General features: G+C 51.4%; 1 protein-coding gene across 2 annotated transcripts in view; it reads right to left on the reverse strand.

Annotated features, from left to right (window-relative positions):
- The window catches only part of DAGLB (diacylglycerol lipase beta), a 39,496-nt gene that overhangs the window by 11,067 nt on the left and 7,386 nt on the right, over positions 1-21,043 (reverse strand). Inside the window, exons 3-7 of one of the 2 annotated variants that reach the window (XM_062179948.1) lie at positions 15,235-15,406; positions 12,808-13,066; positions 6,307-6,429; positions 5,521-5,648; positions 3,023-3,149 (exon numbers count right to left, since the gene is read on the reverse strand). In XM_062179948.1, the coding sequence (XP_062035932.1) occupies positions 3,023-3,149; positions 5,521-5,648; positions 6,307-6,429; positions 12,808-13,066; positions 15,235-15,406 (809 nt within the window). The remainder of the gene's footprint in view (positions 1-3,022; positions 3,150-5,520; positions 5,649-6,306; positions 6,430-12,807; positions 13,067-15,234; positions 15,407-21,043) is intronic. The other variant, XM_062179949.1, reaches the window with a different exon arrangement.

The following is a 21,043-nucleotide window of genomic DNA, read 5'->3' on the forward strand; positions in this document are numbered from 1 at the left end:
GGCTTTATGCTGGCCCAGCACCAGCTGCTAAGGCATCTGGGAAATTAATCAGCACACGAGAAAGATCTCTGTCTCTCTCTCTCTTTGGCTTTCAAGTAGAAATAAACAAACACAGTCCCTTCTATCAGCACCACGTAGCACAGTGCGGCACAGGGGCTCTGGGAGACTGGGAAAGTGCTGAGGACACTGAAATACCCCCCATCCTCACCCACGTTCTGACTTCACTGGATGGCCAGGACCTGGCGCCAGCAGCTTCTTCTCAAGATTTGTTTTATTTGAAAGGCAGAATGACAGAGGGAAAGCAAAAGACAGAGACAGGTCCTCCATCTGCTGGTTACCTCCCCCAGTGCTGCCAACATCAGGGCTCAGCCATGCTCAAGCCCGGGGCCCAGAACTCCACCCAGATCCAGATCTCCCATGTGGGGGGCAGAGGCCCAAGCACCCCAGCCATCATCTGCTGCCTCCCAGGGGCACTCAGGCAGCTGGATCAGAAGCCTGGGCAGCTGAGACTGGAATCAGCGCTCCAATATGAGATGTGGGTGGCGTAATCCACTGTGCCTCCATGCCCTCCCTCAGGCTTAATCCACTGTGCCTCCATGCCCTCCCTCAGGCTTAATCCACTGTGCCTCCATGCCCTCCCTCAGGACTTTCATTTAATTCTGTTGAGTGAAAGAAGAGAGAGACAGAGAGCTCTTATCAGCTGATTCACTCCCCAAATGCCCACAGTGGTCAAGGCTGGGCCGGGGCTGGAGCCAGGAATTCAATCCAGGTCTTCCACATGGGTGGCAGGGGCAGGGACCCAATTATTTGAGCCACCACTACTGCCTCCCAAGGTGTGAATTGTCGGGAAGTTGGAGCCAGGAATCACTCCGGCCCTCCCCTGTGTGGGACATGGGTGTTTGAACTGCTGAGCCAAGTGCCCACCTGCCTGGGAGCTTTGAAAGTCTCCAGGTGATTCCACAATGCAATCGCTTGGGAGCCTCTGGTTTGGGAAGCAGGGCTCCCAGAATTATTGACACACTGGACTCACAGCAGGGGTTGGAGGTCTTTAAAACTCCTGGGCTGGGGGCTGACCACCCCCTGCAGTGACAGCAGCTAGTGACACTGGCTATCAGAGTGTTGTTTTGACACCCCATATCAGAGTGTTGTGTTGAGTCCTGATTACTCCACTTCTCTTTTTTAAGCTATTATTAAGATTCATTTATTTTAATTGAAAGGCAGAATGGGAGGGAGGGAGGGAGGGAGATTGATTCCATCTGCCGGTTCACTCTCCAGATGGATGCAATGGCCAGGGCTGGGCCAGGCCAAAGCCAGAGCTTCATCCAGGTCTCCCACATGGGTGGCAGGGGCCCTAGCACTTGGGCCATCTTCTACTGTTTTCCCAGGCACATCAGCAGGGAGTTGGATTGGAAGTGGAGCAACCGGGACACAAAATGACACCCATACAGGATGCTGGTGTAACTCACCATGCCACAATGCCAGCCCTGCTACTCTACTTCTGATATAACCCCCTGCTAATGCACCTGGGAAGGCAATCAATGATGGCCCACGTACTTGGACCCTGCCACTCATATGAGAGACCAGAAAGGAGTTCCTGGCTCCTGGCTTCAGCCTCGCCCAAGCCTGGCTATTGCAGCCATTTGATGAGTGAATCAGTGGATGGAATCTCTCTCTCTGTCCTTCCCTCCCTGTCACTCTGTCTTTCAAAAAATAATTAAGCGAGTAAATAAAAAATTAATAAAAAATAAAAAATATTTTATTTATTTGAGAGGTAGAATTACAGACAGTGAGAGGGAGAGACAGAGAGAAAGGTCTTCCGTCTATTGGTTCACTCCCCAAATGGCTGCAACAGCCGGAGCTGCGCCAATCCAAAGCCAAGAGCCAGGTGCTTCTTCCCAGTATCCCATGAGGGTGCAGGGGCCCAAGGACTTGGGCCACCTTCTACTGCTTTCCCAGGCCATAGCAGAGAGCTGGATTAGAAGAGGAGCAGCCGGGACTAGAACCAGTGCCCATATGGGATGCCAGCGCTGCAGGCAGAGGATTAACCTACTGCGCCACAGCAGCAGCCTCAATAAATAGATCTTTACACAACAACAAACTCAGAGCTGGTCTCATCTCCAGATTCTCAATTAACTGATCCAAAGTGTGTCCTGGACTCTGGACTTCAGGAAGTAGTTTGACTAATTCATTAATTAGTTACAGAGAGAGAGACAGAGAGAGAGAGACATCTTCTAAATTGCTGCAACAGTCAGAGCTGGGCCAGGCTGCAGCCAGGAGCCTGGAACTCCATCCGGGTCTCCTATAGGGGTGGCAGAGACCCCTGTACTTGGACTATCTCCGCTGCTTTCCCAGGCACATTAGCATGAGCCGGACTGGAAACGGAGCAGCTGAGGCCTGACGTGATGCTCATAGAGGAGGCTGGCATCACAGGCTGTGGCTTAACCCGCTGTGCTGCAGCACTCCCTAAAGACTTCAGCAGCAGAGTGAGACGTCCATCATCAATGGTGCAGGGGCCCAAATATGGGCTAATGCCCCTAATACCTTACGTATTTGGTCCCCTGCAACACGTGGGAGACCCGGGAGAAGCCTCTGTCTCCTGGCTTCTGTCTGGCCAAGTTCCGGCCACTGCAGCCATTTGGGAAGTGAACCAGTGTATGAAAGATCTATCTCCCCTCTCCCCCAGTAACTGCCTTTCAAGTAAATATGGGCGGGATCAGAAGCAGAGCAGCCAGGACTCAAACCGGCGCCCAGACTGGGTGATGGCTTTGCAGACAGAGGCTTAACACACTACACCACCACACCAGCCCCACTCTAGCCTGTTAAACCCAGGTTTTTAACCTGGATCTATGGACCTGTGTGGGCTTCAGGGGTCTGTGAATCCCCAGAATGGTGCACCAGGTATGGGCATGCATGTGTCTATCAATTATCTGGCCAATAATTCCTAATGTCCACTCTGATTCCACCAGAGTCTCAAAGGACCGCCGGACCCAAAACAAGTGCAGACCCCGGTGCCACAGCATACCTTGTCGTGGAAGCTGACGTGAATGAAATCCCTGTACTGCAGCCCTGTCGTGTGCAGGATGGAGCCAAAGTGACAGCTGAGCTGATCTCCCCCGACCAAGTCGTACTCTGCTGGTCTGCTCCTACAACTGAACAAAGAGGGAACAAAGATGTCAGCATCCCAGCCTGAGCCACCGACCGAGCAAGGTGCACCCTCACTGTCCCTCTTCTCCAGCAAACATGAGGACAACAGCTTGAAATTGTCAGAACGTAGCCTGGCTAACATGGAATGGCTTTTCAGGTGAAGATTTCTCTGTGTGTGCCTTCTACCGGAGCTTTGACCTCTGCCATCATGTAACTCTTCCCATTTTTCACACAATAAATTAAATCATTAAGGATGGCAAAGACCCTGAAACTAAATGCCAACTGAAACAGGTGAACCAAACCACTAAATCCCCTCCCCCCCGGCAGAGTTAGACAGTGAGAGAGAGAGAGACAAAGATTTTCCTTCCGTTGGTTCACTTCCCAAATGGCCACTACGGCCAGCGCACCGCGCTGATCCGAAGCCAGGAGCCAGGTGCTTCTCCTGGTCTCCCATGCGGGTGCAGGGCCCAAGCACTTGGGCCATCCTCCATTGCATTCCCGGGCCATAGCAGAGAGCTGGACTGGAAGAGGAGCAACCAGGACTAGAACCTGGTGCCCATATGGGATGCCAGCGCCGCAGGTGGAGGATTAACCAAGTGAGCCACGGCACCGGCCCCAAACCACGAAAATTAACACGTCGACTCTGAGGAGCAAACAGTAACAAAACAACAAATCTAAGTGACCTTGGAATACAGCATCCCCAGTACCAAACTAAAAAGAGGGGCCAGCACTGTGCCACAGCCGTTCAAGCTGCAGCTTACAGTGCTGGCAACCCATATGGGTGCAGGCTGAATTCCCAGCAGCTCCACTTCTGACCCAGCTCCCAGCTAGCGTGCCTGGGAAAAGCAGCAGGAGCTGGCCCAAGTGCTTGGGCCGCTGTACCTACATGGGAGATCCTAAAGAAGCGCTGGGCTCCTGGCTTCATCCTGGCCCAGTCCCAGGCCGTTTGGGGAGTGAACCAGCAGATGGAAGACCTCTCTAACTCTGCCTTTCAAACAAAATAAATATTTATATATTTAAGGAAAAAAAAACACAGACAAATCACCCCCTCTGCTTAGTGGATGTCCTCTTTGTAGCAGTAGCTGCTGCTGCTGCTGGGGGTCAGGGCTTTCCATGGGGGACAAAGTGGACACAGACGGCCATGAGACAAGGCAAGGAAAAACCACAAAGATATGCTTCCAAATACAAATAATATACTGGGCCAAATCACATGAAATTGCTGGTTTTCCCCCGAATCTCTCCACTCAGAAGGCCCAGAAGCAGTAGCACCCTGGGAGGGATCTGCACAACCAGCACTCAGTTCTTGGTCTCTGAATCCCCCCACAGAGAATGAAGAAGTGCCCGGAGAACATTCCAGGGAACGCACAGGGTGAAGCAGCAACCGCTTATGCAAAAAATCCTAAGTGCTCAAAAAACTGTGGGGACATAACCAAAGCTCACAGGAGCCAGCCTGCAGGGCCAACTCTGGGCACCTGGCCACCAAGTAAATACTCTTCTTATTATACAATTAACAGCAATGAATTATAACCCATTGAATAAAGAAAGAATCTATACATCCATGTTGATAACAAACAGTAGGGAAAGTAAATTCCTCTTTCCAGTAGAAGTACAGCTAACGCAGAAAAGGTGAATTTATCCTGGCCTGGAGGAAAAGCGGCTGAAGAGGCTATCATTACGACAGGTGGGGAAATTCTAGTACACGTTGTAAATCAGCTGATGATCGATGATAAAACGTTCTCAATTTTATAACCTTACTGTGGTTTTATAAAAGAATGTCATCCTTGGGGCCAGCACTGTGGCGCAGCAGGTTAAAGCCCCAGCATCCCATATAGGACTGTGTTTGAGTCCTGGCTGCTCCACTTCTGATCCAGCTCTCTGCTAATGCACCCGGGAAAGCAGCAGAGGATGGCCCAAGTCCTGGGGCCCCTGCACCCACCTGGGAGACCCAGAAGAAGCTCCTGGCTTTGAATCGGCTCAGCTCTGACCATTGCGGCCATTTCAGGGAGTGAACCAGTGGATGGAAGACCTCTGTCTACCTAACTCTTTCAAATAATAAATAAAATGCATAAAAAAAAAAAAAGAATGTCATCCTTGATCTTAGGAAATTCAGGCTGAAGTAGCAAGAGATATGGGCACAGGGTCTACCATTAAATTTCGGGTGGCTCAGGGGGTCAGCCGCTGTGCGTGTACGGAGAAAGCATGGCAGTACGCAACTCGGAGCCAGACTGCTGACTCCAGGTGAACCAGACAGGAGAGCGCCTTCTACTGTTCCCGCAAGTCCTCAAAGTCTTTCAGAACAGAAAGACTTTCAAAGGATTTCTAAATATTCCCTTTTTTTCTAAGGGAGACAGGGAGGCCTCAGGCAGTGCCACCTACCAGTCACCTCCAATCTTGCACAGGCCGGTGAACGGGTTCCGGTAAATGTAGAGAGGCCACCCATAGGCAGCAGCTGCGAACTGCATGTAATGATGGCAGTTTTCTAACTCTTCATCCAAGTCAGCCTCCTGGAAACGAAGAACAAGGTTTTGTTTAGGGAACGCATTATGGAGAGGGTCCACAGACAGATCTCAAACTGAGCTCGAGCCCCCGGTTCTCCGTGCTCCCTCCTCAGTGAACAGAGCTCTCGCAGGAGAAAACCAGCCCTCGAGTACAGATGGAGACGGCCTCCTCATCGCAGGGCAGGAACTGACAAGCCGGCCAACTGCTCTGACTCCTGCCTGCGGGCGCCGGGCCAGCAGCCCTCCTCCATGCTGCAACACCTGAGCTGCCACAACCCAGGTGCTCTGGCAACGGGCAGAGAAATACATACAGTTTGTATAAAAGCATTAAAAAACAAATCCACGGCAGGTAAACCATCACCAATATAAACTGATCTGTCTCTGCTCCCCAGGCCCAGAGAAGAAAGCAAACACACCAGGCAGAATCAAGTCCCATCTCAGAAGGCATGGAGACTCCCACAGTACACTTCCTGAAACAGAAGGACGTGAAAACAGGATGGATGGTGGACTGGCCAGGAACAGGCTTCTCATTACCTGAACCCCAGCTGATGAGAAGACAGCCTTAACGGAGGATACACTACAACCAGCAGGAGCCAACCCGACTGCTACCAGCGCTGACTGACAGTCAAGGTCAAATGCACGCCATCCAAGAGACGCAGCTCACCTGCGAGGGCTCTGGCGAACGACTGGCCACGTCGTCAGGCTCCAGGTTGTTGCTGATGTTGTCCTGTTGCTGGTGGAGAAGGGCCAGGCCCGCGGCAATGTCACTGGGCACCAGATCTGTGTCCTGGGAGGAAACCACCGTGGCCTGTCATCAACCCAGCCCCTGAGCTCCTGAAGTTCACAGGCACACAGAGACACGTCAGTATGTACGACGGTATTTAGAGTATTTTCCTTGCAGAACTCCTCCTTCAGTGAGTGTAGTATCTTCTCCTATCCTGCACTGAGATAAATCCACTGGAGAACATAAACATTTGATAAATCCCTATTTTAAAATTTCACTTCAAGGCCAGCGTTGTAGCACAGCGGGTTACACCTGCATCCAGTACCTGGGCGCCAGTTCGAGTCCTGGCTGCTCCACTTCTGACCCAGCTCTCTACTGAGGTGCTGAGAAGGCAGTGGAGGGGGGTCCAAGTGCTGAGACCCTGCCGCCATGTGGGAGGCTTGGATGGAGCTCCGCACTCCTGGCTTCAGCACGGCCCAGCACTGGCCACTGTGGCTATTTGGGGAGGGAATCAGCAGATGGAAGATCTGTCTCTACCCCTCTTGTCACTCTGCCTTTCAAATAAAAAATAAATTTAAAACAAAACAACCAATACCTTTGGGCCTGGGCTGGTGCAGCGGGTTAAGCTGCTGCCTGTGACGCCAGCATCACATATTGCAGCAACAGTTCAAGTCCTGGCTGTTCTGCTTCTGACCAAGCTTCCTGCTCACGTGACCGGGAAGGCAGCAATCATGGCTCAAGTACTTGGATTCTCACCTACGTGGGAGACCCAGATGGAGTTCCTGGCTCCTGGCTTCATCCTGGCCCAGACCTGACTGTCACAGCCATATGGGGAGTAAACCAGAGAACAGAAAATCTCTCTCTCCCTCTGCCTTTCAAATGATATAAAAAAAAATCATAAACAACAACAAAAAAAAGACGCAGGAATCCTCAACCACTTCCAGGCAAGGCTAGTCCCTGAGAAAGGCCCACACACCTGGAGCTGTCAGCGCTGCCCACGATAAAGACTAAGACTCACTCTGTGGGGATGCCGCTGGGCATGTCACACCGCGGTTACGTTGCTGCTTGGGAAGCCTGGACCTCATGTCATGTTGCCTGGGGTCAAGTGCCGGCTCTGCTCCTGATTCTAGCTTCCTGCTAATGCATACACTGGGAAGCAGCAGGTGATGACAAGTGCTTGGGTCCCTGCCACCCATGTGAGACACCAGGATGGAGTTCAGGCTTCTTCCTTTGGTCTCACTTAGTCATAGTACTATGGGCATTTTGGGAGAGAACCAGCAGACGGGGGATCTCTTTCTCTGTGTCTGCTTCTGTTTCTCTCTGCCTTTCAAAGGAAAATAATTTTTTTTTTATTTGACAGGTAGAGTTACAGACAGTGAGAGAGAGAGACAGAGAGAAAGGTCTTCCCTCCATTGGTTCACTCCCCAAATGGCTGTCATGGCCAGTGCTGCACCAGTCCGAAGCCAGGAGCCAGGTGCTTCTCCCTGGTCTCCCATGGGGTGCAGGGCCCAAGCACCCAGGCCATCCTCCACTGCCTTCCTGGACCACAGCAGAGAGCTAGACTGGAAGAGGAGCAACCGGGACTAGAACCCGGCACCCACATGGGATGCCAGTGCTGCAGGTGGAGGATTAACTAAGTGAGCCCCGGCGCCGGCCCCAATTTTTTAAGAAGATATTCACTAACAATAATCCTTCTCTTTGTTCTGACTGGATGGCAACTCGTTCAAAGTCACTCACAGGACATATGGCTCTAAGCCTTCTCTAGTCCATGGGGGCTATGAGGCCAGCACCACACACGTAAAGTCAGGCACTCGGAGGTTTGAGAAAGAGACGCACAGGGACATGGAGTGGCAAGACAATTCTCCCTGGAGCCAGCGCTGTGGCACAGTGGGCTAAGCCTCCGCCTGTGGCGCCTGCATCCCATATGGACGCCGGTTCATATCCTGGCTGCTCCTCTTCTGATCCAGTTCTTTACTATGGCCTGGGAAAGCAGCAGAGAATGGTAAAAGTCCTGGGGCCGCTGCACCCATGTGGGAGAACAGGAAGAAGCTCCTGGCTTCAGATCAGCTCAGCTCTGGCTATTGCAGCCATCTGAAGAGTGAACCAGTGGATGCAAGACCTTTTTGTCTCTCCCTGTCTGAAACTCTGATCTCAAATAAATCTAAAAAAAAAAAAAAAAAAAAAAAAAAAAAAAAAAAGACAATTCTTCCTCCCTTACATGATCTCAATTCTGACCACAGCAGCAGTTTATCAGAGAACATTGTATAAAGAGACAAAACCACACACTGTACACGAAAGAAAATTTCTAGACTGCTAAAGAAATCACTCAAGGATGACAACATCCTTCTGTACAGCAATAATCTAGTCAAACCTCTCTTTGAAAGTAGAACCAGGTAAAACAGCTCTCGTGATATACAGAAGGGATGGCTGACACTACATCTGATGCACGGCACTGCCTATACTTGGACCTACTGAGTACCAGACTGACAGGGGACATATAAAAAGATAACTGGCAAGTTATTCCAGGCTGTTGTTTCATTTCCCTTTTTTAAGATTTATTTATTTATCTATTTGAGAGGTAGAGTTACGGACAGTGAGAGGGAGAGACAGAGAGGAAGGTTAGGCCGGCGCCGTGGCTCAATAGGCTAATCCTCTGCCTTGTGGCGCCGGCATACCGGGTTCTAGTCCCGGTCGGGGCGCCGGATTCTGTCCCGGTTGCCCCTCTTCCAGGCCAGCTCTCTGCTGTGGCCAGGGAGTGCAGTGGAGGATGGCCCAAGTGCTTGGGCCCTGCACCCCATGGGAGACCAGGATAAGTACCTGGCTCCTGGCTTCAGATCAGTGCGGTGCGCCGGCCGCAGCGGCCATTGGAGGGTGAACCAACGGCAAAAGGAAGACCTTTCTCTCTGTCTCTCTCTCTCTCTCTCTCTCTCTCTCTCACTGTCTACTCTGCCTGTCAAAAAAATAAAAATAAAATACAATAAAAAAAAAAAAAAAAGAGAGGAAGGTCTTCCATCCATTGGTTCACTCCCCAAATGGCTGTAATGGCCAGAGCTGCGCCAACATGAAGCCAGGAGCCAGGAGCTTCTTCCTGGTCTCCCATGCAAGTGCAGGGGCCCAAGGATTTGGTCCATCTTCTACTGCCTTCCTAGGCCATAGCAGAGAGCTGGATTGGAAGAAGAGCAGTAGGGACTAGAACTGGCATCCATATGGGATGCCAGCACCGCAGGTGGATTAACCTACTGTGCCATGGTGCCAGCTCCAAGATTTATTTATTTGAAAGAGTACAGAGACAGAGAGATATTTCATCTGCTGACTCACTTCCCAGATGGCTACAATGGCCGCAGCTGGGATAGATCCCAAGCCAGGAACCAGGAGGCTCTTCCAGGCCTCCCACATGGGTGCAGGGGCCCAAGTACTTGGCCATCTTCCACTGCTTTCCCAGGTGCATTAGCACGGAGCTAGATAGGAAGTAGAGCAGCCAGGATTCCAATGGGACCCCATTTGAGATATCAGCACTGCACACAGCAGCTTAACCCATTACTCCACAATGCTGGTTCCTATTTCATTTCTTTTTTTAAAAATTTTTTAATTTATTTTTATTTTTATTTTTGACAGGCAGAGTGGATAGTGAGAGAGAGAGAGACAGAAAGAAAGGTTTTCCTTTTTGCCATTGGTTCACCCTTCAATGGCCGCCGCGGCTGGCGTGCTGCGGCCGGTGCATCGCACTGATCTGAAGCCAGGAGCCAGGTACTTCTCTTGGTCTCCCATGTGGGTGCAGGGCCCAAGCACTTGGGCCATCCTCCACTGCACTCCCGGGCCATAGCAGAGAGCTGGCCTGGAAGAGGGGCAACCAGGACAGAATCTGGCGCCCCAACCGGGACTAGAACCCGGTATGCCGGCGCCGCAGGCAGAGGATTAGCCTAGTGAGCCGCCCTATTTCATTTCTTAAAAACTAATACAAAGGGCTGGCACCGTGGCACAGCAGGTTAAGTCCCTGTCTGCATCCCATATGGTGCCGACTGGAATCCTGGCTGCCTGGCTTCCGATCCAGCTCCCTGCTACTGCATCTGGTAAAGCAGCGGAGGATGGTCCAATTCCTTGGGCCCCTGCACCTACATGGGAGACTCAGAAAAAGCTCCTGGCTTCTGCTTGGACCAGCTCTGACGGTTGCTGCTGCTACTTGGGAAGAGAACCAGTGGACAGAAGACCTCTCTCCCTCTGTCTCTCCTAACGTTTGGGGCCAGCATCGTAGCCTTGCAGGTAAAGCTGCCACCTGCAACCCCGCATCCCATATGAGTGCCAGTTCAAAACCCAGTTGCGACCGGCGCCGCGGCTCACTAGGCTAATCCTCCACCTGCGGCGCTGGCATACCAGGTTCTAGTCCCGGTCGGGGCGCCGGATTCTGTCCCGGTTGCCCCTCTTCCAGGCCAGCTCTCTGCTGTGGCCAGGGAGTGCAGTGGAGGATGGCCCAAGTGCTTGGGCCCTGCACCCCATGGGAGACCTGGAGAAGCACCTGGCTCCTGCCATCGGATCAGCGCGGTGCGCCGGCCACAGTGCGCTACCGCGGCGGCCATTGGAGGGTGAACCAACGGCAAAAGGAAGACCTTTCTCTCTGTCTCTCTCTCTCACTGTCCACTCTGCCTGTCAAAAAGAAAAACCCAGTTGCTCCACTTCTGACCTAACTCCAGGCTAATGGCCTGGGAAAAGTAGCAGAAGATGGTTCAAGTATGCAGGCTCCTGCCACCCACATGGAGACCCAGATGCAACTCCTGCCTTCGGCCTGGCTTAGCCCAAGCTGCTGCGGTCATCTTGGGAGTGAACCAGCAGATGGAAGATCTCTTGGTCTCTTCTTCTCTGTAACTCTTTCAAATATGTAAAATCTTAAAAACAAAAACACACACACAAAAAAACCCACGAGAGTACTAGTGTGAGTCCCAGCTCCTCAGCTTTCATTCAGCTTCCTGCTAATGCAACCTGGGGGGTAGCAGATAATAGCTCAAGTGCTCGGGTCCTTGCTGGCCATGTGGAAGACCCAAACGGAGTTCCAGGCTCCTGGCTTCAGCCTGGCCCAGCCCTGACTATTATAAGCAACTGGGACAAGAGGATGGAAGATCTCTTTTCTTGGTCACTCTTTCAAATAAAAGAAAAATAAGTAAACATTTTTTTTAAACGGCCTAATTCAAGGGGCAGGGATTGTCACTATGGGTTACCACCACTTGGGAGGCCCACACAGGAGTGCCTGAGACTAACTTGCATCTCTGCTTGCCACCCAGCTTTCTACTAGCATGTACCCTGAGAGGCAGCAGATTATGGCACAAGTACTCGGATTCCTGCCACCCATATGAGAGACAAAGATGGAGTTCTGGGGTCCTCTTCAGCCTGGCCCAGCCCCTCAGTCCCATCTACTGTGGGCACTTGGGGAGTGCACCGGCAGATGGAATACATGTCTCCGTCTATCACTGTGCCTTTTTTTTTTTTTTTTTTTTTTTTTTGCCAGGCAGAGTGGATAGTGAGAGAGAGAGAGACAGAGAGAAAGGTCTTCCTTTTTGCCGTTGGTTCACCCTCCACTGGCTGCTGCGGCCGGCGCATCTCGCTGATCCGAAGCCAGGAGCCAGGTGCTTCTCCTGGTCTCCCATGCGGGTGCAGGGCCCAAGCACTTGGGCCATCCTCCACTGCACTCCCTGGCCACAGCAGAGAGCTGGACTGGAAGAGGGGCAACCGGGATAGAATCCGGCGCCCCAACCGGGACTAGAACCCAGTGTACCGGCGCCGCAAGGCGGAGGATTAGCCTGTTAAGCCACAGCGCCGGCCCACTGTGCCTTTTAAATAAATAAGAACAAACATTAAAACATGGGGTGGGGTGGGGGGCTGCTGTGGCACAGGTAAAGCCACTGTCCGCAGCACCACATCTCACATGGATGCGGGCTCATGTCTGGTTGCTCCACTACTGATCCAGCTCCCTACTAAAAGCCTGGGAAAGCATCAGAAGATGGCCCAAGTACTTAGGCCCCTGCACCCACATGGGGGACCTGGATGAAGCTCCTCGCTCCTGGCTTCAGTCTGGCCCAGCCCTGGCCATTGCAGCCATCTGAACAAGTGGATGGAAGATTCTGTCTCTCTCCCTCCCTCTCTCTATAATTCTGACTTTCAAATAAATAAACCTTAAAAAAGAAAAAACCCTCAAACTCTTGATTGGACGGGTGTCCATACAGGAATACACCTGAGAGAGGGGAAAGGACAGACTGTAGCCCTCACAGCGGACTGCTCCCTAGGTACTCACCCAGAGTACCTGCCCCCAACCACAAACATGCAAGGTTCCAGGTTCTCAACAGCTACTTCAAGTGAGCAGGGGCGTCAGCTCAGAACGCAGACCACGCATCTTCACATAAGAAGCATTGACTTAGACAGAAAACGGGACCACACCAGACCCCTTCAGCTTACTGAAAAGTAGGTTGAGAAAAGCTCTGCCGTACTGGTAAAAGCACCTCGAGTATGGTCGTCCGTCCCGATGCAGCAGCACAGGAGCCGGATTCGCGTCTCCCACACGCTCGTGGCTGCTGTCTTGAGGCTGCTGAGGAACTGGCTGGACTCACGACTATCCAAGTGACTGGGACCAGCAGAGGAATATGGGGCCATCTTGCCCCCCAGCGGGTCAAAGACAATGATAATGGTGACCACAGTGGCGGCGATGATGATCCAACTGCAAAACAAGGCGAGAGGCTCGGTGACGGGGGCCCACCTCCAGAGGCGGAGCCGAAGGCGCCTCCTTCCAGCTCAGTTTCTGCATCTATCCAGGAAGACACAGCTCTCCCAGAAGCTGGCTGAGGTAAGCAACTTGCTTCTTCTAGAAAGTTCCTCGTGGACCCACAACTAACCTAGGCCCCACAAAAACCAAAGTCTTTTTTTTTTTTTTTTTTTTTTGACAGGCAGAGTGGACAGTGAGAGAGAGACAGAGAGAAAGGTCTTCCTTTGCCGTTGGTTCACCCTCCAATGGCCGCCGCGGTAGCGCGCTGCGGCCGGCGCACCGCGCTGTTCCGATGGCAGGAGCCAGGTGCTTATCCTGGTCTCCCCTGGGGTGCAGAGCCCAAACACTTGGGCCATCCTCCACTGCACTCCCTGGCCACAGCAGAGAGCTGGCCTGGAAGAGGGGCAACCGGGGAAAAACCAAAGTCTTAAAACTAAAGAGCACAAAGCGCACAGGGAAGCTGACGTGGGCAGATGGCAGCCCAGGTGCAGAAGCAGCTGGCACTTGTTCTCCACAGTCCCCCAGCCACTCTCCAGGCCCTTGCTCCTCAGTCCTCATGCTTTTTCATGTCCAAACCAAAAGAATTTCCAGATCTCCAGATGCTCTAATGGCATCTCTCCTTCACATGTTTAAATATTTACAGCGGGGCCAGCGCTGTGGCATAGAGGGTAAAGCCACTGCCTCCAGTGCCGGCATCCTATATGGGTTCCGGTTCAAGTCCCAGCTGCTCCACTTCCAATCCAGCTCTCCACCATGACCTGGGCAAGCAGTAGACGATGACCCAAGTCTTTGAGCTCCTGCACCTGCATGGGAGACCCAGAAGAAGCTTCTGGCTCCTGGCTTCAGATCGGCGCAGCTCTGGCCATTGTGGCCAATTGGAGAGTGAACCAGTGAATAGAAAAGACCTCTCTCTCTCTCTCTCTGCCTCTCCTTCTCTTTCTGTGTAACTCTTTCAAGTAAAAGTAAATAAATATTTTAAAAAAGAAATATTTACAGAACACTCAGTGCGCACCTGGGCCTGACCTCACAAGCCCAGGTGCTGCGGGAAGAGACGCTGCTGTGAAGGGACTCTGCTGTCCCCTGGCATGCAACTCCGGACGGCAGCAATGGTGCGAGTGTCCCTCTGATTTCCTGAGATCAGCTCTTAAATTCCCCCTAGAAAATGTGAAACCTCATCTCGCCAGAGCATCATTCTCTGTCCAACTCTTGACACTATCTTTTCATCCTCCCTCGAGTTTCTGCCCTATAGTTTCCTTCCTTCTTAAAAAAAAAGGGAATGCAGACAAGGTGAGAACCAGTGAAAAAGAAAATGACAACCGGGGCCAGCACTGTGGCGTAATGGGTAAAGCCATTGCCTGTGACACCAGCATCCCATATGGGCGCTGGTTCAAGTCCCGGCTGCTCCACTTCTTTTCTTTCTTTTTTTTTTTTTTTATTTTTGACAGGCAGAGTGGACAGTGAGAGAGAGAGACAGAGAAAGGTCTTCCTTTTGCCGTTGGTTCACCCTCCAATGGCCGCCGCGGTAGCGCGCTGCGGCCGGCGCACCGCGCTGTTCCGATGGCAGGAGCCAGGTGCTTCTCCTGGTCTCCCATGGGGTGCAGGGCCCAAGCACCCACAGCAGAGAGCTGGCCTGGAAGAGGGGCAACCGGGACAGGATCGGTGCCCCGACCGGGACTAGAACCTAGTGTGCCGGCGCCGCAAGGCGGAGGATTAGCCTGTTGAGCCACGGCGCTGGCCGCTGCTCCACTTCTGATCCAGATCCCTGCTAATGTGCCTGGGAAAGCAGCAGCGGATGGCCAGCCAACTGCTTGGGCCCCTGCACCCACCTAGGTGACCCAGAAGAAGGTCCTGGCTCCTGGCTTTGTCTGGCCCAGCAGTGGCTGTTGTGGCCATTTGGGGAAGTGAACCAGTGGCCGGAAGTTCCCTCTCTTTCAAATAAATGAAATAATCTTTAAAAAAGAAAAGGACAACAAATGCATAATGGAAAACAAGTGTCTCGACGTGTTTCTCGGGAAGGCCCAATTTCTAGTTTAGGAAGCATGCGTGACTTGGGGCTGTCACGTTCCTACGGGCTTGTTCACCTCTGTCTCATGCGAACACGATGTGGAGAGAGTCGGCCTCACCTGATGATGACGGTGGCAATGATGCCGTTCACAACTGTCCTGTCACACTGGACGCCGTCTGCCACCCAGGCAGCCCCCAGGGAGGCCCAGACCATCTCCGGCAGGAAGAGCGCAAGGCGGACGTAAAGCAGCTTAGACATTGACTTCCGCGGTCCGGGGTTGCAAATGGTTCCTGAAACAGAAAACGTCCAGACTGCTCACTGGCCTCCTCAGCAGTGGAGAACGTCCTACAGAGGCACGGCTGCGAGAGCACACAGCGTGCCATCGCCTTCTTCCTGCTTGTAAATGGCAATCAAAGCCTAAGGAGCCTGCATTTTTTTATTAAGATTTATTTACTTACTAGAAAGGCAGTTACAAAGAGGAAGAGATGGAAAAGTAGGGACCCTTCATCTGCTGGTTCACTCCCCAGATGGATGCAACAGCCAGAGCTGAGCCAGACAAAGTCAGGAGCTTCTTCCAGGTCTCCCAGGTGGATGCAGGGACCCAAGCACTTGGGCCATCTTCTGCTGCTTTCCCAGGTCATTAGCAAGGAACTGGATCAGAAGTGGAGTAGCCAGGACTCAAACCAGTGCCCATATGGGATGCTGGCAACACAAGCAGTAGCTTTAACTGCTATGCCACAACACTGGCCCTAAAGTCTGATATTTCAATTTGACATTTTTATTGTATTTGTAAGATAAACCCAAGCTTCAGTCAAGGCCTGTGGGCTTTAATTCTTTAAAAAAAATTACTTATTTATTTGAAAGGCAGAGTTACAGAGAAAGAGAGAGAAAAAGAGAAAGGTCCTCCATCTTCTGGTTCACTCCCCAGATGGCTGCAAAGGCTGGAGCTGCACCAAACCAAAGTCAGGAGCCAGAAGTTCCTTCTGTGTCTGCCATACGGGTGCAGGGGCCTAAGGACTTGGGCCATCTTCTACTGATTCCCAGGCCATAGCAGAGAGCTGGATTGGAAGAGGAGCAGCCGGGACTCGAACCAGTGCCCATATGGGATGCCGGCACTGCAGGCGGTGACTTTACCTGCTGCACCACAGCACCAGCCCTGGCTTTAATTCTTGATGTGAAACCCTGTCTTTTCAGCGAAAATGTATAATAATATCTAACCTAAACAACACACTACATGATTAAAACAAAAACAAGGATTGAAAAAAATCTAAGATCTTATGAATAATTTGGTAAAGAAGTAGCTTTTAAATTTCCAAAACTAACAGGCTAATCCTCCGCCTTGCGGCGCCGGCACACAGGGTTCTAGTCCCGGTTGGGGCGCCGGATTCTGTCCCGGTTGCCCCTCTTCCAGGCCAGCTCTCTGCTGTGGCCAGGGAGTGCAGTGGAGGATGGCCCAAGTGCTTGGGCCCTGCACCCGCATGGGAGACCAGGAGAAGCACCTGGCTCCTGGCTTCGGATCAGCGAGATGCGCCGGCCGCAGCAGCCAGTGGAGGGTGAACCAACGGCAAAAAGGAAGACCTTTCTCTCTGTCTCTCTCTCTCACTATCCACTCTGCCTGGCAAAAAAAAAAAAAAAAATTTCCAAAACTAAGCCCATGCTGCGGCTCACTAGGCTAATCCTCCACCTGCGGCGCCAGCACACCGGGTTCTAGTCCCGGTCGGGGCACCGATCCTGTCCCGGTTGCCCCTCTTCCAGGCCAGCTCTCTGCTGTGGCCCGGGAGTGCAGTGGAGGATGGCCCAAGTCCTTGGGCCCTGCACCCCATGGGAGACCAGGAGAAGCACCTGGCTCCTGCCATCGGATCAGCACGGTGTGCCGGCCGCAGCGCGCCAGCCGCAGTGGCTACTGGAGGGTGAACCAACGACAAAAAGGAAGACCTTTCTCTCTGTCTCTCTCTGTCCACTCTGCCTGTCAAAAAAAAAAAAAAAAAAAAATCCCAAACTAGCTCCCGTTAGACTTACAGGAGTCACCTTTTAAAACATCACCCACTCTCAGGCCTCATTTTGTCACTAAGACAAAATTTTATCAGGTTGTTAACTGCAACAGTACTCCCTCTCTCAGGGGCAGAAAGTGCAATTATTTAAAAAAATAAAAATAAAAATGCAGCCCTCTTTCTGGAACTTCTTACTGCGTAAGAGTCCCTGACACCTCAGAGAAACAGGCACAGTGCCTACAAGCACCCGGCACCTGCGTGTGACTGCTGCGGGAGGGGTCGTAACGCCAGCGATCCCCCATCAAGGAGCACTGGCACCGTGCTGAATGGTGCATCTTCGCCAGCCCCCCTTAAGGGACCCTATTAGCCTTCGTCAGGCAAAGCCACTTCCGAATGGCAACAGAGGGGAGGCCCATGTCGTGGACTTGTCAGTCAACACCTCTGGCCACTGCGGCAACCTCCTCTGCTGTGAGATCAGATAAGAGCTCTGGAGATGCACAGAGGAGATGGGAGATGTCCCTGGAACACAGCCCAAGGCGAGCAGCGCAAGGCAAGCGCACGCCGGATGTAAAGGTTGTTCTTCTATCAAAGTGGCAGTCATCGGGGGCGGGCCATGTCTGCTTACACCTCCCATGCAGCCTCAGCAGCAAGATGTCATCTGGGAGACCCTCAGATCAAAAAGTAGCACCAAAATCCTTCCAAAGTAAGCTTTATGTGCATGACCAAAACGAAGATCAGTTTCTTGGATAAAGATGACAGAATTCTATTTCTCCCAAATGCTCCTTCTACAACCTGTGACATTTCTTTTAGAAAGGAACACCAAGGGGGGCCGGCACTGTGGCACAGCAGGTAAAGCTGCTGCCTGCAGTGCCAGGATCCCACATGGGCGCCAGTTCAAGTCCCGGCTGCTCCACTTCCAATCCAGCTCTCTGCTATGGCCTGGGGAAGCCATAGAAGAAGGCCCAAGACCTTGGGCCCCTGCACCTCCATGGGAACACCTAGAGGAATCTCCTGGTTCCTGGCTTCAGATCGGCGCAGCTCCGGCCATCACGGCCAGTTGGGGAGTGAACCAGTGGATGGAAGACCCCTCTCTCTCTCTCTTTCTGCCTCTCCTTCTCTCTCTCTCTCTGTAACGACTTTAAGTAAATTAATTGAAAAAGAAAAGAAAAAGAAAGGAATACCAACACTAGCGCTGTGGCACAGCAGATTAAAGCCCCTGTCTGCAGTGCCAGCATCCAATATGGGCACCGGTTCAAGTCCTGGCTGCTCCACTTCTTATCCACCTCTCCGTTATGGCCTGGGAAAGCAGTAGATGGCACAAGTCTTTGGGCACCTGCATCCACATAAGAGACCCAGAAGAAGCTCCTGGCTCCAGGCTTTGGATCAGTGAAGCTCTGGCCATTGTGGTCATTTGGGGAGTGAACCAGCAGAATGGAAGACCTCTCTCTCTATTTGGCTCTACCTCTACCTGTAACTTTTTTTAAAAAAATATTTATTTTATTTATTTGAAAGACAGAGCTAGAGAGAGAGAGAGAGAGAGAGAGACAGAGAGAGAGGTCTTCCATCCATTGGTTTACTCTCCAGATGGCCGTAACGGCCGGAGCTGTGCTGATCTGAAGCCAGGAGCCAGGAGCTTCTTCCGGGTCTCCCACGTGAGTGCAGGGGCCCAAGGACCTGGGCCATCCTCCACTGCTATCCCAGGCCATAGCAGAGAGCTGGATCAGAAGAGGAGCAGCCGGGACTAGAACTGGCGCCCATATGGGATGCTGGTGCTTCAGGCCAGGGCTTTAACCCACTGCGCCATAGCTCCGGCCCCCAACTCTTTCAAATAAATAAAATAAATTTAAAAAAAGAAAGAGAAAGTGAAATACAGGGTGGGCACTGCAGTGCAGTGGGTTAAGCTGCCGCTTGGGGTCCCTGCACCCTGTATCGGAGTGTCTGGGATCAAGTCCTGGCTGCTCCATTTCCAATCCAGCTCCCTGCTAATGCACCAGAAAGGCAGCATGGGGTGCCTTGGTGCTGGGGTCCCTGCCTCTCACGTGGAAGACGTAGATGGAGTTCTAGGCTCCTGGCTTCAGCCTGGTGCAGCCCCAGGGGGTCTGGGGATTGAACCAATGAATGGAAGATCCATCGCTGTTTCTCTGTCACTCTGCCCTTCAGATAAATCATTAAAAAGAAAAAAAAAAAAGCTAATTATATACTTTCTGCTCAAATGACAAACTGAGATTTGAATTATGAAATACAAGGGAATAGGAATTATCCATATACCAAGAATAAAATTTACCAGTGTGTTAGGAATTATTTCTAAACAGACCTTACACTGGGGCTGTCTGACCTAGTAGTTAAGGTGCTGACTCCCATAATGGAGCTCCTGTAGTCAGTTATTTGCTTCAGCTCCAGATTCTAGCTTCTTGCTATCCAGACCCTGGGAGGCAATGGAGATGGCTCAACTGTCTGGGACCCTGCTCCCCAGGTGGGAAACTCAGGTCGAGTGCTTGGCTCCCAGCTTCAGCCCCACACAGGGGCCACGGTGGGCATTTGGGGAGTGAGCCAGCAGTCGGGAGCTCTCTCTATCCACATCTTTATCTCTCTCAAATAGATAAATTTTAAAAAAAAAATTTATAAAGCATGTGTAGAATTTAAAATAAAACACTTAAAAACAGCTAAAATTTAAAATTTGTTAAAAACTCCAGTGATTCCTGTGCAGACAAGAGACAATACTCATACAGGGTCAAGAGGCCAAGTGGTAGAGGCAGAAATGAAGTTCTGGGCCCTCCTTCCACCCTGAGCCTCTGCTCCTTCAATTACCTCCCCTAGAAGTCAACCACAGACTTGGTCTTCCCGCAGAGTCTGTCAATAAACAAAGGCGTATACCCATTAAAAAATGGGGCCATAGCTGTGGCAAAGCGGGTAAAACCACTGCCTGCAATGTCAGCAACCCATATGGGCACCAGTTCAAGTCCCAGCTGCTCCTCTTCCGATCCAGCTCTCTGATACGGCCTGGGAAAGCAGTGGAAGATGGACCAAGCGCTTGGGCCCCTGCACCGCATGGGAGACCCAGAAGAAGCTCCTGGCTTTGGATCGGCACAGCTCCAGCCGTTGCAGCCAATTGGGGAGTGAACCAGAGGATGGAAGACCTCTCCCTCTCTTTGCCTCTGGTTCTCTCTCTGTGTAACTCTTTCAAATAAATAAATAAATCTTTAAAAAAAGTAAACAAAAAATTTAAATTTAAATTCCAACAATATATGTCCTGTACCTTAGCTTTTGGGAAATCATCCCTTATCTTTCACAAGGCACTTCTTCGTTTTCAACAGGATACGGACGGACCACAGCTCACTTAACCAACCACCCATCCACAGTTTGTTCCAATCATTTGTTCCCACAGACAACACTACAATGAGGACCCCTACAAGGAATTCTTTGCACGTGAATAGATCTATGGGAGAAAACTAATACAGACACAAATATTACTGTACTGGCCTCCCCAAATACCACCAGTTTATACTCCCACCAACAAAATGAGCTGATGCTCCTCACAGCCTCACCAACCCAAAGTGCTATCGAAATGGATGCTGTGATCAAAGCTAAACATTTTACATATTTAAAAATTGTTTATGTTGCTTTTACTCTTCATGTCCTTTGCCCATGTTTCTACTATCGCTTTTTTTCTGTTTATTATCAAAGTCCTAATATAATAAAGGAGATTTCCCCTGGGTCTCCTGTGTTACTTTTTTTCCCATTTGCCTTTTTTTCTAATGTTTGTTTATTCATTTTTACTTATTTGAAAAGCAAAGCCACACAGAGAGAAAGAATGTATCTTCCCCCACTGGTTCACTCCCCAGAGGGCTACAATAGCAGAGTGTAGACCAACCCTAAGCCATGAACTTCACCTGGATGTTCCATGGGGGTCACGGGGACTCAATACTCAGCCATCAT

The sequence above is a fragment of the Lepus europaeus genome, chromosome 21, assembly GCF_033115175.1.
Source record: "Lepus europaeus isolate LE1 chromosome 21, mLepTim1.pri, whole genome shotgun sequence".
Classification (NCBI taxonomy): domain Eukaryota; kingdom Metazoa; phylum Chordata; class Mammalia; order Lagomorpha; family Leporidae; genus Lepus; species Lepus europaeus.